We start from the raw sequence: 17,364 nt of genomic DNA, 5'->3' as shown, positions 1-17,364 counted from the left end.
GCATTTTAGATTTTTATTTTTTTTTTTTTGTATTTGAAATGGTATAAACAAATTAAAACATGTGAAATACCAAATGTCCCAATACTTTTGGAGGCCACTATATATATACATATATAAATAGATATATACACTGAGATAATTTATTGTTGGTGAACTTGAGTGTTTCTTCTGCATGTCTGACATTTTCATCTATTTCTGCAAAGTCGTGTTTGTTTGTGGAATTAACGTTTTGGTGGCGTCTCGTCTTGCAGGTGTGTACTGCTGGGGTCCAGCTCCTGTCAAAGCCATCCTCAACGGAGAACTGAACAACAATTACGACCTCCCGTTTGTTTTTGCAGAGGTCAATGCTGACCAAATCGTCCGGCTGGTCAGTGAGATGGACGTCCTCACAGTGACATTTTGTACCAACTGTTTGTAGATTTGCAGACGTAAAACCAAATCGTTTTCAGTGATACACAATGAATTAAACAGGGGTTTATGAGACTGGCCTAACTTGTCCAAAATTCAACCACTTTATCCTCCACTGACATAAATCACTTCCCTGTTGGCTCCAAGCTGTTTAGTTAAACTGACATGACCTTGATTTTGACCTGTCAAGGTCACCAAACATCAAAGGCCATGTTAATAGTACCTACTCATGTGTCTGTAACCAGCTGATTAGGATATCCATTTTAAGTATTTCTTATGTATCAGCGCCGGGCCCAGACTTTGACCTTGGAGTATGACCTTGACCTTTCAGTGATTTGTTTCACGTGGACACACACAGCACCAACACAATAATCTTGTACGAGGGCTGTCAATAAAGTATAGGTCCTTTTTATTTTTTTCAAAAACTATATGGATTTCATTCATATGTTTTTACGTCAGACATGCTTGAACCCTCGTGCGCATGCGTGAGTTTTTCCACGCCTGTCGGTGACGTCATTCGCCTGTGAGCACTCCTTGTGGGAGGAGTCGTCCAGCCCCTCGTCGGAATTCCTTTGTCTGAGAAGTTGCTGAGAGACTGGCGCTTTGTTTGATCAAAATTTTTTCTAAACCTGTGAGACACATCGAAGTGGACACGGTTTGAAAAATTAAGCTGGTTTTCGGTGAAAATTTTAACGGCTGATGAGAGATTTTGAGGTGATACTGTCGCTTTAAGGACTTCCCACGGAGCGAGACGTCGCGCAGCGCTCTCAGGCGCCGTCGTCAGCCTGTTTCAAGCTGAAAACCTCCACATTTCAGGCTCTATTGATCCAGGACGTCGTGAGAGAACAGAGAAGTTTCAGAAGAAGTCGGTTTCAGCATTTTATCCGGATATTCCACTGTTAAAGGAGATTTTTTTAATGAAAGACGTATGGGCGGATTGCAGCGTCGGATTGCAGCGTCGGCTCGCATTCGCCGCGACGCTCCGCCACAGGAAAAACACCTCCATTGGAAGCCTTAAGGACAAGTTGGAACATGTCCAGCTGTTAAACAATTTCTCATATACTCACTCCACTGAAAGCCATCAAAAGCCGCCTGGGTTTTACAAATGGTTATCAACACGGAGGTATTTTTCCTGTGGCGGAGCGTCGCGGCGGCTGCAAGCCGACGCTGCAATCCGCCCGCACGTCTTTCATTAAAAAATCTCCTTTAACAGTGGAATATCCGGATAAAATGCTGAAACCGACTTCTTCTGAAACTTCTCTGTTCTCTCTGATCTGATCTCTGCAGTTGTGGGCACCTGTAGGGCTCTGTGTTGAAGCGTCCTGATCACCCCGAACTGCAGAGGGAAGGGCTAAAGAATAACAACCTGTCTGGAAAGCCCTCACAGTATGTGGGTACCCACGATGGTCCCTGGACAAAGTGCAGAAGTCCCAGAGAACAAAGAGACCAGATACACAGGAGATGGAGACAAGAAGAAGAGGAGTGTCTCTCCCTTATTTAGCAGGAGTAGGGGAAAAACTACAGAGGATCTTCAGACAGCACAAAATCCCAGTTTACTTTAAACCGGTTAACACCTTGAGACAGAAATTAGTTCACCCTAAGGACAGGATCCCTAGTTACAAACAGAGCAATGTAGTGTATTCTATCAGATGTCAGGAAAACTGTAACGAACACTACATAGGTGAGACTAAGCAACCTTTACACAAAAGGCTATACCAGCACCGCAGAGAGGGCACCAGTGGACCTCAGTCTGCAGTTCATCTCCACCTTAAAGACATGAACCACACGTTTGAGGACAAGGAAGTTAAAATATTAGCCAGAGAGAAGAAATGGTTTGAGAGAGGGGTCAAGGAGGCATTCTTTGTGAAACGTTTGAAACCTAGCCTTAACCGGGGAGGGGGTCTGAGACACGCTTTATCCCCTGTTTACAATGGGGTACTCAGGTCAAAGCAATTTCAGTCTTTTGTCCATGGTAATGAGTCATTCACGTCATCAGCAGAGTCGTCAAGGGAGCCATCAGGAGAGGGACAGCTGCCCTGTCATTAGGAGGGTGTTAACTAGAGCACAATAGGTGCTAATTAGAGCTATTGTTTAGTCACCAGCCTATAGCAGTCTGCCTCTCGGTAGGTAGGGGTCTGGTTAGGTTTAAAACTCCAGCTTTTGTGACTTCTTGATTATTCTTCTCTACAAGAGTCAAGACAGAAGTCAGACCACCAGAGCAAGAATTTTAGCTGAGGAAGCTTCTGCGATTTGAAGCGAAACGTCCTCGAGTCAAGCAACCCAGTCCAGTCGAAGATTCAAGCTTCTCTACTACTCTGCAGAAGACTTAGGATAAAAGAGTGACTCGAACAAATGTATGTTTTTAATGCATATAATGCCCGGCACTTATTTAAGGCAGGCGTTTATTTATTTATTTTTTTCAGATGAAGTTTTGACTCTGTCATTAAATGAGGTTAGTCCCGATTCAAGGTCAGGTGTTTAATCAAGGAAATACATAAGCCTAAATGATGCTGGGGATTCCCCATAGATCATTTGGCGCCTCCTGACTAACTAATCTCTTACATACATATGACTGATTTTATCTGTATTACACATATAGTGGATTTTGATTATAACGGAAAAAATTTGTTGGTCCACCTGATTCCATTTTATGTGAGTTTTACTGTATATTAAAAAAAAATTGCGATATTTAGCTGGACTTAGCCTTCCATTGCCAAAACCACTAGACTAGTGGTTAAGCATTGGGCTTGAGACCAAAGGATCCTTGGTTCAAATCCCAGCCTGACCAGAAAATCACGAAGGGCACTTGGGCAAGGTCCTTAATCACTTAGTTGCTCCCGGGGTGTAGTGAATGACTTGCATGGTAGCACCCTGACATCGGGGTGAATTTGTGAGACATTATTGTAAATTGCTTTGAGCGTCTGATGCAGAAGGAAAAGCGCTATATAAATGCAGTCCATTTACCATTTTAACTATTGGAATTACATTACATAGATAGATGTCAGCAGGTGTTGGACTGATGATGGATTAGGAGCAGGTGTGGTTGTCAGTGAGAGACACAGGCCATTTCTATGAAAAAATGCACCACAGCAAGGTAGTAAATTGTTATTTTCTAACTTTCACATCAGTTAGATTAGATAGAACTTTTTTAATCCCTTGGGAAGGTTCCCTCAGGGAAATTCAGGTTCCAGTAGCATTGTGTAGCAGCACATAGGGTAAGAAGCACATAGAGTTTCAACAGTAGCACTAAAAAACAAATTGCAAGATATAAATGGTAAATGGACTGCATTTATATAGCGCTTTTCCATCTGCATCAGATGTTCAAAGCGTTACACATCAGTGCCTCACATTCACCCCAGTGTGAGGTTGCTGCCATGCAAGGTGCCCACTACACACTGGGAGCAACTAGGGGATTAAGGACCTTGCCCAAAGGCCCTTAGTGATTATCCGGTCAAGCTGGGATGTGCTGGGAAATATTGCTCATGACTGCTTTACTGGCTACTACCTCTCCTTCCCCTCCTATCTTCCTGTTACTCCTCCTGTTACTTCATGTTCAAAGCATGACCATAAGTCAACACCACCCTGCTGAAAGGATTTTTTTTTTTTAAATAAATGAAGCCAAAGGAGACACTTCTCCCTTCTATCTCTATTTTTTTTTTATTTCCACATTCATCCGTCCATCTGTGTCTCCTCAAGCCTTCAGTTAGTGTCTGTGCTTCCAAAGTTTAATTCAGAATTACAAAGGAGGTGCACACTTTTGTTTTTTTTTTGTGTGTGTGTGTGTGTAAGACAGCAAACACTAAAAGTTACCTTCTCCCTATATGTGCCACTCACCACAAGAGAACCTTGCACCGACTGAACAGTTACTGGACAAGCTGCTCTTGGATGTCCGGCTTGTCAAAAATGTTCTTCAAATTCATATTTCTCACTTTGTGCACTTTGTAGGTGGAAAAGCCTGCACATGGACAAGATGTGAAGCTGATGTTGAAGTTGCAGAGTGAGAACAAGGTTCCCAAACCAATCACCATCAAAATCAGTGTCCAGGCCATGATATACACCAGTAATGTAACTGGCATCATTCAGAAGGAAGTGAAGGACGAAACTCTGCAGCCTGGTCAAGGTAGTGTTGATTTTCCAGTGTTTATACAGCATGCATGTGTGCATGTATGGACACATACGAGTATGGATACAGTACATGTGTGCAACATAAGAGTATGCATACACTGCATGTGCATACATATGTGCATGTATACATACGTGTGCATACAATACATGCGTGCATACATGTGTGCATGCATGCAGTACGTGTGCGCATGTGTGCATACTTGTACATATACACGTGCGCATACATATATGTATGTGCATCTGTAAATGTGTACATACATGCGTGCATACAGTACGTGTATGCATACGGAATTTGTGTGCATTAATTTGTGCAAGCATACTGAACATCTATGTATATGTGCGTGCATATATACACGCATGCACACAGTACATGTGTGCTTACACGAGCATGCATAGAGAATTTGTATGCATGCATACGTGTTGCATGCTTACAGAACATCTGGGCATATGTGTATGCATATGTGCGGGCAATACATGTATGTGTACATGAATACATTATTAAATAAAAATTTAAGGCCAAAATAATGGAATACTTATGCATGGACAGCCATCAACATAACACAACTAAACCAAAACAGCTGAGGGACTGTCCAAGAAAGTGAGTGAGGGAAGCCACCAAGACAGCCATGACAAGTCTGAAATAGGAACAAAGCTTCAGTGGCACAACACATAGATATCATGGTCAAGCTAAAAACAGACTCTCTGCTTCTCTCTCATGTCTCCTGACAAATAAAACCTATAATGTATAAATAAAGTATTTTATGTGAGATCGCTCACTGGGGTGTAAATTTCTAAAAGTGACACTCAAGCCTTTAAAGAAATACTATTTTGATACTTTAAATGGTCATAAAAACAGACATACTTGCATGACATTGACTGCTAACTGGGACTGGATCATGCATTATGCATTTTTTTGTTTTGGGTTTTTTTTTTTTATTACTTTTTGTGATTTACTATTTTTCAAGACACAAACTTTTTTATTTTATTTTTAACTTTTTATTTTTATTTTTTATAAAGCCCTATCAGTTATAGTTCTGACCAACATTCATCGGTATGTTGCCAGGTCTTGTAGTAACAGAAGTCTAGCAGAGTTGTGCATTTAGCTTTTATTGTTTTTCATAAAATCGTCGGCCTCACATTTGCTGCCATTTTCCTCTGTCTTTCCAGAACTGTTCATCCCGATTGTCGTCCCGTTCTCAGTCTACCGCCAGCACATGGTGCATTCTGACAGCATGAAGGTTTCTGTGGTGGTGACAGACAAACAGAACCCGGACGTCTCCTTCCTGGCTATGGATGACATTGTGCTGGAAGAATCACCATGCTCCCTCACCATGGTGAAGACCTTCTAACACTCATTAGCAGACAGCAGTGGCATCACACAAACCTCATCCTCAACGTCAAACACAGAATTAGAACATATTTACAAATAACTTCAAATTAATTATCACATTTTAAAAAATGCCAAAATGTATTCAACAACACACACACACACACACACACACACACACACACACACACACACACACACACACACACACACACACACACACACACACACACACACACACACACATACACTCAACAAAAATATAAATGCAACACTTTTGGTTTTGCTCCCATTTTGTATGAGATGAACTCAAAGATCTAAAACTTTTTCCACATACACAATATCACCATTTCCCTCAAATATTGTTCACAAACCAGTCTAAATCTGTGACAGTGAGCACTTCTCCTTTGCTGAGATAATCCATCCCACCTCACAGGTGTGCCATATCAAGATGCTGATTAGCCACCATGATTAGTGCACAGGTGTGCCTTAGACTGCCCACAATAAAAGGCCACTCTGAAAGGTGCAGTTTTATCACACAGCACAATGCCACAGATGTCGCAAGATTTGAGGGAGCGTGTAATTGGCATGCTGACAGCAGGAATGTCAACCAGAGCTGTTGCTCGTGTATTGAATGTTCATTTCTCTACCATAAGCCGTCTCCAAAGGCATTTCAGAGAATTTGGCAGTACATCCAACCAGCCTCACAACCGCTGACCACGTGTAACTACACCAGCCCAGGACCTCCACATCCAGCATGTTCACCTCCAAGATCGTCTGAGACCAGCCACTCGGACAGCTGCTGAAACAATCGGTTTGCATAACCAAAGAATTTCTGCACAAACTGTCAGAAACCGTCTTTTATGGCCTTGCCTTACAATATAAAGCGCCTTGGGGCAACTGTTTGTTGTGATTTGGCGCTATATAAATAAAATTGATTGATTGATTGATTGATAAGTATTTGATCACCTACCAACCAGCAAGAATTCTGGCTCAATCAATCAATTAACAGGTCACACAGACCTGTTAATTTTTCTTTAAGAAGCCCTCTTATTCTGCACTCTTTACCTGTATTAATTGCACGTGTTTGAACTTGTTACCTGTATAAAAGACACCTGTTCACACACTCAATCAATCACACTCCAACCTGTCCACCATAGCCAAAACCAAAGAGCTGTCTAAGGACACCAGGGACAAAACTGTAGACCTGCACAAGGCTGGGATGGACTACAGGACAACAGGCAAGCAGCTTGGTAGAACACAACAACTGTTATGATTATTTATTAGGAAGTGGAAGAAACACAAGATGACTGTCAATCTCCCTCGGTCTGGGATTCCATGCAAGATCTCACTTTGCGGGGTAAGGATGATTCTGAGAAAGCTCAGAACTACACAGGAGGACCTGGTCAATGACCTGAAGAGAGCTGGGACGACAGTCACAAAGATTACATTAGTAACACATGATGCTGTCATGGTTTAAAATCCTGCAGGGCAGCAAGGTCCCCCTGCTCAAGCCAGCACATGTCCAGGCCCGTTTGAAGTTCCCCAGTGACCATCTGGATGATCCAGAGGAGGCATGGGGGAGAAGGTCATGTGGTCAGATGAGACCAGAATAGAGCTTTTTGGAATCAACTCCACTTACCATGTTTAGAGGATGAGAACAACCCCAAGAAAACCATCCCAACCGTGAAGCATGGGGATGGAAACATCATACTCTGGGGGTGCTCTTCTGCAAAGGGGACAGGACGACTGCACTGTACTGAAGGGAGGATGGATGGGGTCATGTATTGCGAGATTTTGGCAAACAACCTCCTTCCCTCAGTAAGAGCTTTGAAGATGGGTCATGGCTGGGTCTTCCAGCATGACAATGACCAAAAACAGACAGCCAGGACAACTAAGGAGGGGCTCTGTAAGAAGCATTTCAAGGTCTTGGAGTGGCCTGGCCAGTCTCCAGACCTGAACTCAATAGAAAATCTTTGGAGGGAGCTGAAACTCCAAACCTGAAAGATGTAGAGAAGATCTGTATGGAGGAGTGGACCAAAATCCCTGCTGCAGTGTGTGCAAACCTGGTGAAAAACTACAGGAAACATTTGACCTCTGTAATTGCAAACAAAGCCAACTGTACCAAATATTAACACTGATTTTCACAGGTGTTCAAATACTTATTTGCAGCAGTAACATACAAATAAATTATTTTAAAAAATCATACATTGTGATTTCCGGAAATTTCAGACCCCTCCATGATTTCTAAGTGGGAGAACTTGCAAAATCGCAGGGTGTTCAAATACTTATTTTCCTCACTGTATGTACATATATATATATGTGTGTGTGTGTGTGTGTGTGTGCGTATGGATTGTAAAGAAAAACTAAGCGCCAGTCTTTAAACCTAAATCTATTTCTACACACACATATAATTCCTGTTGTAAAATTATTGTCTCTTTCCAAATCAAACTTCAGTCAAGACATTTGGCCGTTACAATATTTACGAGTCAAAAAAAATTCCAATTCAGGATCATTTATGAAATCTCTCATTAGTCATGGTTGAAATTATTATTGTTAAAATTATTCCCAGTTTTTTGGATTCCTTATTGGTAGTAAATTGGTAGAAGTCTGTAAAATGCAGTGAGTGAAAATATTCCATATCATTTCAAAGGCCTTCATTGATTCGTTAATTATCAAATTAGTTGGCAGTGATTTTATTGTAAGTCACTTCATGGATTAATGAAGGAAATGTTTCCTCTTGAATGTTGCCCACAGTTGGATGATCAATGAAGATTTTTGTTTGTGTTGCAGATTTTCAGCAGGGTCAGACTTTGGAGTGAAGCGAGAACGATGTTTTACTTCAAGAACCCGATCAACGTCACGCTGACGGACTGCACCCTGTCTCTGTCTGGAAGCGGCCTGCTGCCGGACTCCCAGCACAAGTCAGTGTGTGTGTTTGTGGATAAGATGCTGAACTTCAAATACAATTAAGTGTTGAGCCTGCAGGCTAGTTTCTTGTCTACACTGCAAAATGCAAATTATTATCAATTATATTTGTCAAAGTATGTCTTTACATCTATATATTAATAGCCAAGTGGACTCTGTGTGCGTGTGTGCATGCATGTGTGCAGCTTCGATCATGGAGAAACTGTGGAGAGCTGACATTTGCCATTTCATATGTTTATGTACAGCTGTATGCAAATCATTGGTTGTCTAGATCAGATATTTCAGTTAAATATATCATATAGCAGACAAACAGTGATATTTGATAAGTGAAATGAAGTTTCTAGTATTTACAGAAACTGTGCAATAATTATTTAAATAAAATTAGGCAGGTGCATAAATTTGGGCACCCTACACGGAAACCAACAAACATGAGATGTTTTGTAAAGAATGCTCCAAAATACGTTCACCCAGAATCCAGATGGAAGCTATAGGAAGCATTTAGAGGCTGTTATTTCTGCAAAAGGAGGCTCTACTAAATATTGATGTATTTTTTTTTCTGTTGTGGTGCCCAAATGTATGCACCTGCCTAATTTTGTTTAAAGAATTATTGCACACTTTCTGTAAATCCTATAAACTTAATTTCACTTCTCAAATATCTCTGTGTTCGTCTGCTATATGATATAGTTAACTGAAATTGCTGATCAAAACAACCAATGATTTATAAAAGAAAATCATGGAAATCATCAGGGGTGCCCAAACATTTACATCCAACTGTATACTGGGTCAAGGATGAAAGCCACCAAAACGGAAAGTTGATAGGACTAATATTTTTTGGAGAAATTAGGGATATTAGCTAACAACAGTGAACAATAGACATTGATAATTCAATTCTGTACTCATATGCCATTCCAGCAAGGGGTGGTAATTCATGTATATATTGAAATCATGCATGCCTGCATGTGTGTGATTTTATTTAGAAAGTTCAATGTAAGGACATGATATAATTGTAAATACATTAAAAATACATGGATGACACAAGAAACAGAAAACACTTATTTCCATTGTGATCCATTTGAAAATCAAATGACAAAATAGAAGTCATAATAATTACAACTAGTGCTTACAATCAACTTGCTAAATAAAATCACACACACGTAGTAACTCACGCTTTTAACATAGACTATTTACCACCACCTGCTGGAATGGCGTGTGGGTCCAGAATGTAATTAGCAACATCCAATGTTATTTGACCTAAAGTTATTTCAACTTAACTAGAGACATCTTGTGGCATTAAATCAGTTGAAAGTTGAAATAACTAAGTTGAAATAAATTTTAAAAAATCTATGCAAATTGTTACATCAGTTTTTCTCATTGAGACAGCATTTCCTTTTCTAGAGTGTACGCAGTATCCATAGCTTCTCCAAAAATATTAGTCCTATCAACGTTCTGTTTTCACAGCATTCATCCTTGACTCAAAATGCATAAGCATACCAAAAGGCAAATGGCAGCTGTCCAGTTTCTCCATGATCGAAGTTACACATGCACACATGGAGAGCTTTTTGTCTTTTCCACATTCTGCCGCAAGCAGGTGCCTCTAATTTTAAGACTCAAATGGAGACTGTGGTGGAAGACACCAAACACACTACACTACTCACTCATGGTAATGCCAACATGAGACTGAACTAAACTGACTAAACCAACTAAACTGCAAAAACACAATAAATCAATAACACAAACTAACATGAACCACAATAACAACATTTAAAACCCCAAAACCCTGAACTCCCATGGTGCATTGCAGCACAATATAAATTGTTTACTGGTTATCTAAAATTGATAATTTCTCCAAAAATATTAGTTCTATCAATTAAAAAGTAATTTTTATGCGATTACTCTATTACTAAAATAATCGATAGCTGCAGCCCTAGTTCTAATAACATAATAACTATAATTATAATAAGGTAATAATAACAGCAGTAATAAGAATGATAGTAATGTAATAACTGTTCTAATAACAGTAGTAATAACAATAATGATAATGAAATATTCAAATAACCCTAGTAGTAGGAATAACTAGTAGCAGTAGTAATAACAGTGACAGTAACAACAATAATAGTAATAACGTAATAACTGTTCTAATAACCGTAATAATAATAATAATAATAATAATAACGTAATAACTGTTCTAATAATGTAGGAGTTGAATACACCTTTCGGTGCTACTTGGACATGTCATCAGTGAAGAACCCAGAGTCATAGGGTGTTTCGGGTCTTTGACCTTCATACACCCTTTCCTGGGCGACCCAGCCAGGGGTGATCAGTCCCCGACTTGTGTCCAAGTGGCGCGTTGTTCCACGGATCCCCCCTGCGGATCCACAGCCACCTTGAGGCCCTCTCTGCGGCCTCCAGTGTATTCTTGATGGCTCTCTTGAATTGCAGTCCCTTCACTCCAAGGAGTTTGAGGGTTCGCACAAGTGAATGGCCAGCGAAGCCGCGGCACCCGACCTCGGCAGGCTCACAGCGGGCTTTCCAGCCATTGTTCCAGCAATCAGAGATGAGCTCGGCATATTTGGCCTTCTTCCGCTCATTGGCCTCATCGATGCGGTCCTCCCAAGGAACAGTCAGTTCTATTAGGACCACTTGCTTAGCAGACACCGATGCTAACACCATGTCTGGGCGGAGAAGAGTGGTTGTGATGTTATCTGGGAACTTAAGCTGACTGCCAAGGTCAACTTGGAGTTTCCAGCCGCGCGCTGTAGTGAGGAGCCCCCCCGAAGAGCTAGGCTGGTGTTGATTTGCCCTCTGTCCCGGTCTTATGAAAGAGATTAACTGTTTGGGGGTAGCCTGAGTCTTGCTGTGGCGTCTGCCAAAGATCTTAAAACGTGGTCGTGGCGCCAGCGGTATCGCCCCTCTCCTAGCACCTTCAGACAGCAGCTCAAGATATGCTCCAAAGTGCCCCTTCTCGGGCACAGCTTGCAATCAGGAATATTGACCAGGCCCCAGGTATGCAGGTTGGCCGGGCTCGGAAGGACGTCATAAACTGACTGGATGAGGAACTTGATGCGTAGTGGCTCCGATCTCCACATCTCTGCCCAAGTGATCTTGCAGGATTCTGCATGCTCCCACCGAGTCCACGCTCCGTGCTTGGACATGCCAACCATCTTGCTGCATCGATATTCCTTCTCCTCCACTCTTATCTCATCCTGAATCAGCTGACGCTTCTCCTTTCCACGAGCTTGATCGTAATGCGGCTTTGGAAAGCAACCCAGACCTGCCCGCCCAGTTGCGATGGAGCCCACCAGCATCTTATGCCTCAGATGCGCTTTGGCTCTGGTGATGGTCTCCTGAGCCTGCCACTTTCTTCCGGTCTTCACAAGGATCCCTGCTGATGCGACTTTGACATCTGCGGAGTCCCTGTACAACATTGCCTCTCTGGAGCGGGTGACTTTGAATTCCTCTGTCAGTCCACTGAAAGGGAGCTGCAGTTTGATAGAATGGCCATACAGGGCGATGTTGCTCAAGGATCTAGGAAGCCCCAGCCATCTCCTGATAAACTGGCTGATGGACTTCTCCAGTGCCTCTACCGTTGTTATTGGTACCTTGTAGACTAGCGGGGCCAGAGTATCCTTGGCAGGACTCCATGCTGGTAGATCCAGGCTTTAAATTTCCCTGGGAGACCAGACTTATCGATGGTGGTGAGCCAGGTTGCCAGGTCGCACTTGATCTGTTTTATAGCTGCTGCATCCTTCAGAGAGCTATCAAATAATAGTAATAATAATAGTAATAGTAATAGCAGTAATAATGCAATAATAAGTGTAGTGGTAGTAGTAGTAATGTAGGAATAGTAGTAATAATAATAATCTCAATCCTTCCATTTACTATACACTTACTCCAATCAAGGGTCACAGGGGAGCTGGAGCCTATCCCAGCAGTCATAGGGCATGAGGCAGGGTACACCCTGTACAGGATGCCAGTCTGTTACAAGGCAATAATAATAATAATAATAATAACACGAGCGAAGCATCGCGCAGTGGTGAAGCTCGCTCGTGGTACAGGGCATCCTAAACAGCAAGTGCCAAATTTTAAATCCACAGTAAAACAAGAATGTTCATATGTCAAACACTTCCTGGATTGACAGACAAGATCCCATGGAATCTTGCAGGAACTCAGTGGCAAGCTCACACTCAAACAGGAAGTGCCAAATTTTCAGTCACAGTGAAACAGGAAATGTCAAATGTTGAACACTTCCTGGCATGGGTAGAGCTAGAGCAGAGGCAGAGGTTTCACTGGACTCCCCTGAAATCTGATTGGGCACAGATGATTGACATGGGTCGGTACCACACGTCTGGTTGAAAGACCTGCATTTTCAAATCAGTGAGACACATTGACTGCTAGGTTCCTCCTGTCCAGTAGTTTGTGCTGTGTACCAAAACAAGTTCTAATCCACCTTACTAGAAGAAGAAAAATGTTTGCTTCAGATTTGAATTGAACATGTCGTTTCAACTATGGACTTCTAATGACACCAAACTTACTCACCATTGGTGAGTAAACAACCATATTTTATGGAAGAAATGAGGTCCAGGTTGTTAAAACCAGCATTTCTCCTTTAATTCAGGTTGCCTTGTATACACATGTTTAAGCTAACAGACAGCAGCTGGTTCATGCTCTGTTGGCTTATTAGTGCAGCAGATAACTGAAACAATCCTTCAAATGCTGATAGAAGCATCACATTCAGCACAAATACAGCTTTAACTTTTGAACCCTGTACAAACTGAAACTGACCTTTGTCACCATTCTTGCTGCTTTTACCTCATAACTCCATAACATTCAGTCACAGATTGTCCAAACTATACCTTTTTTGGAATCTTTATGATCAGGCATCTTTTAATTTAGACCCCTGTGTAATTCTTCAATTGACCCCTACCCGGCTGCCTATTGAAAATTCAGGTGGCCAATCAGTAAGTCTATGTCTATGGATTATTTGTGTCAAATTTGATGCTTGTGTCACCATTTGCAAGATTCCCCTCTAAATACTCTCATCTGCTGCACTATATATGAGATGTAAAATGCTCAGTGTTTCTCAATTGCCCTCAAAAGTATTGGAACACTTGGTATTTCACACATTTTAATTTGTTTATTCCATTTCAAATACATGTTTTTCATTAAAAATTATCTTCCTTAACTTAAACTGAAAGCAAATCTCTACAACTTTATATAAATGAATTAAAAATATAAAACCCAGCATCCTAATGAAGTGGTGTAGAGGAGGATTTTCTTAAAAAGAAGACCTGAAAGTTCACCTACAATTTCACAGAAAGTACATTTGAGATGAAAGCCCAGATTTGATGTTTTGGTGAAAGAAACTTATGTATTTCTTCATAATTGATGTAAATAAAGTCCAAGACATATTCAGTGACTTGGAAATGTTCATGTTTCCATCCCCTGAATTGTCTGAAGAAAACTGGCAATAAAACTGATTATTATTTACAGGTTTTATCAAGTTTTAGAGATTTACTTTCAGTTTGAGTTTGAGGAAGATAATTTTATAAATTTTTATTATTTTTATGTATTTCTTGTATTTAAAATGGCATAAACAAATTAAAATGTGTTAAATTCCAAGTGTTCCAATACTTTTGAAGGGCACAGTATCCTAACCTTATGATGAGTGCAAAATGAGTGTGGTATTATTACTGTTTTGTTTAAGAATGTTTAATTTTCACTGTTGCTGCACTTTGTGCCAAATCATAGTCATATCATATATCATATTGATATGAAAATTCAGTAAGGTATATCTTTTTATTATACATTCCAAATCCAAGGTGGAACTCTACTAGTGTTTACTAAGGTACACCTAAATATCTTTAAAGAAAAAAAAAAAAGAGAGTAGAGCCACTTAGGTGCCTGGTCTTGAGAACCAGGGATAGTAGGTTGAAAAGCTTTTTTATCCCATGGGAACTCTCCCTACCCACCTAAACGGCTCAAGAATATGGACAGCATGTATATAAGTGACATTTACATGACAATTTATATGACAATATTGAGATATGATACTTTGGCCATATTGTACAGCCCTACTGTCAACGAGCTGAAAACTTTGAATATTAATTTACATCTACATTAAAAATAATGCTTAAAGTGGCAGGGGGATAAGAGGGCTGTAATTGGGGGGGTCAGCTGAGAAGCAAAAAAAGAAAAATGCTTAAAAAGGTGGTGGTGGGGGGGGGTCCTGAAAGGTTTTAGTCATAATCATGCTCCCAAGAACGATTTTACTGAAAAAAAGTCTGAAGGACCTAAAGGACATGGTTACATGGCGAGGAGCTTTTCCAAGTATGTGAGAGGCAAATAAAGAAAAATACTTAAAAAGTGAGGGGGGGTCTGGGAGGGTGGAGTCCCCCCAGAAGCTGAAAGGTTTTTGCCATGCTAATGCTCCCCTGAAGCATTTACTCAAAATAGTCTACCCCAGCCACATTTCTCCATGTAATGTGGAGTTGCATCAGGAAGGGCATCTGGCAGATCCACCTTGGATTTGCTGTGGCGACCCCGAGTGCAAAACAAGGGAGCAGCTGAAGGGTTTTACTTTTTAGTCTGAAGGACCTAAATGATATGGTGAGATGTTGATGAGTTTCACTCATTTGTGTCTGCGACATATCCATATTAATAATTATAATGTGAATGTATGCATATCTCTTTGACATGTTAGTACACTGGACTAACATGTCAAAGAGTAATTGTTAGACCAGTCAAGCTCCTCTTCCCAGCCAGACATTCCATGCCCACACTGCAGCAGAAAATTCAGAGCGTGTGTACAATACTATAAAAAGTACTCATCTGGGGTATGTAAAACGTCTTATATGTTTTAAGACATAATTACATCACATCTGTTAATTTATTTTTTTAACCACAATTTCATAAATGTTTGTCATAAATCAAATACTCTTTTTCACACTATATGAATGTATGTGAAAATACCAACCATTATTTTCATTCAACTGAAACATTTTTAAGAACTCATTGATCGGAAAAAAATTATGATATTGAAAACCATAAAGAAACTGTGTAAACTCAAAACATTTAAATGGTATTTTGTGGATGTGCTCAAGTCTTTTCCATTTCCAAATTCTTTCTGTTTTACTCATTTTGGCTTCCATCTGTTTGTTTTTGTAACCCACAGACTGCCAGATCTGCAGCCCAACAGTGCCATAAGTGCCACCCTCTCATTTTATCCGTACAAAACTGGTCAAAGGACTCTTGACGGCTGAAATTGACAGCTCTGTCTTCAAAGACATCATGCACCTGCACAGTCAAATAAAATGGGCACCGGAAGGAAAACTGAAAACTGCAGTGTGTAGGATGTAATCCCACCTAGTGGTGAAGTTGCAGATTGCACAATGCCAGCTCTAGTCGTGATTTAGGTTTTCTTCATGTTTTCAATTTTGTGATGGAGATTGGTGCTCTCTCGTCTTCTCTTGTGAAAAGTAACACGTATAATCCTTCATTTCACAAAAATGGGGGTTCTCAAACTTTGTCTGGATTATCACCCCACACTGAAAGACGAACCAACTTAAAAAGCTGGTAACACCTGAATGAATTCAGTTATTTGAACTTAGGTTTGTAAGTTAGAGTTGCTCTAATGTACAAACTTAATGGTCCAGTCACACAGCACACAACGATTCCTGAACAAAGGGAAAAAGTAAAAAAAAAAAGTCACAATTCGTTGAGAAAAGGTAGACGAAAGAGCTTTATCACTGAATAGCCTGCGAATCAAGAGCACAAAAGGGACGAAAGAGGAACCAAACGAAACCGAAGCTAACGCTGATCTTGACACTTTAAACAAAACGCGCCTGGAGCCACAGCTGCAAGCAGAAGCTGTGGAGATCTGTATGCACGTCAGTGGACACACCTGCTCTGGTTCCTTGTCCAGAACAAAAAAGGGATCGTCTCCTTCATCATCAGAATCCACACTGTCTGTTGACACGCTGTGCACTGTCTTGCTCCAGATGCTGTGTTCAAGTACTGTCGGAAATTACACAATTTTTTTGTTGTTGTTTCAAATTCAGCAGTTGCGTGTGGCAAAATAATTAATTGTATCCACACAAAAGATTAATTCTGGCCTATATAAGGTGTGTGAGCCCAGTGAAGCTGACCCCCCTACCCAGATAAAAAAAAAATCCAAGCAAACAGGCTGAGTTTGTCCTGTAATTTCTGACAATACATGAACGCAGCAGCAGCGCTCACGGCTTCTGCATTGTAAGAAAACATTCAGCTGGTGGAAGTGAAACTAAAAAATAACGTTACAAAAACTAAGCAAATGATTAAAAAATGTCAAGAATGACAGCAAAACGAAATACGGATGAATTGAGGTTTTTGTTACCCTTCGTTCAAATTTTTCAATTTTAAAAATCCTGATGAAACGACCACTGCAGGAAAAAAGCTGAGCGAAGGTTAAACGATGCCAACAAAAGTCCATATTTCTTGTTTCATTAGGGCGTTGTTGCCCTTCGTTAAGCGCTGTGTAACTGGGCCATAAGTTCAAACAACTTAATTCAATTAGATATTACCAATTGAAACAATTCATT

General features: G+C 40.7%; 1 protein-coding gene across 1 annotated transcript; it reads left to right on the top strand.

The window, feature by feature from the left end:
• Positions 1-4,342: 4,342 nt before the first annotated feature.
• LOC117506479 (protein-glutamine gamma-glutamyltransferase E-like) lies at positions 4,343-16,201 on the top strand. The gene is made up of 4 exons (XM_034165974.1): positions 4,343-4,528; positions 5,701-5,867; positions 8,654-8,784; positions 15,960-16,201. The coding sequence occupies exons 1-4, from the start codon at positions 4,390-4,392 to the stop codon at positions 16,045-16,047; spliced, it is 525 nt and encodes a 174-aa protein (XP_034021865.1). The 5' UTR covers positions 4,343-4,389; the 3' UTR covers positions 16,048-16,201.
• The last annotated feature ends 1,163 nt before the right edge of the window (positions 16,202-17,364 follow it).

The sequence above is a fragment of the Thalassophryne amazonica genome, chromosome 3 (assembly GCF_902500255.1).
Source record: "Thalassophryne amazonica chromosome 3, fThaAma1.1, whole genome shotgun sequence".
Taxonomy (NCBI): Eukaryota; Metazoa; Chordata; class Actinopteri; order Batrachoidiformes; family Batrachoididae; genus Thalassophryne; species Thalassophryne amazonica.
This window is presented reverse-complemented; position numbering and strand designations above follow the sequence as displayed.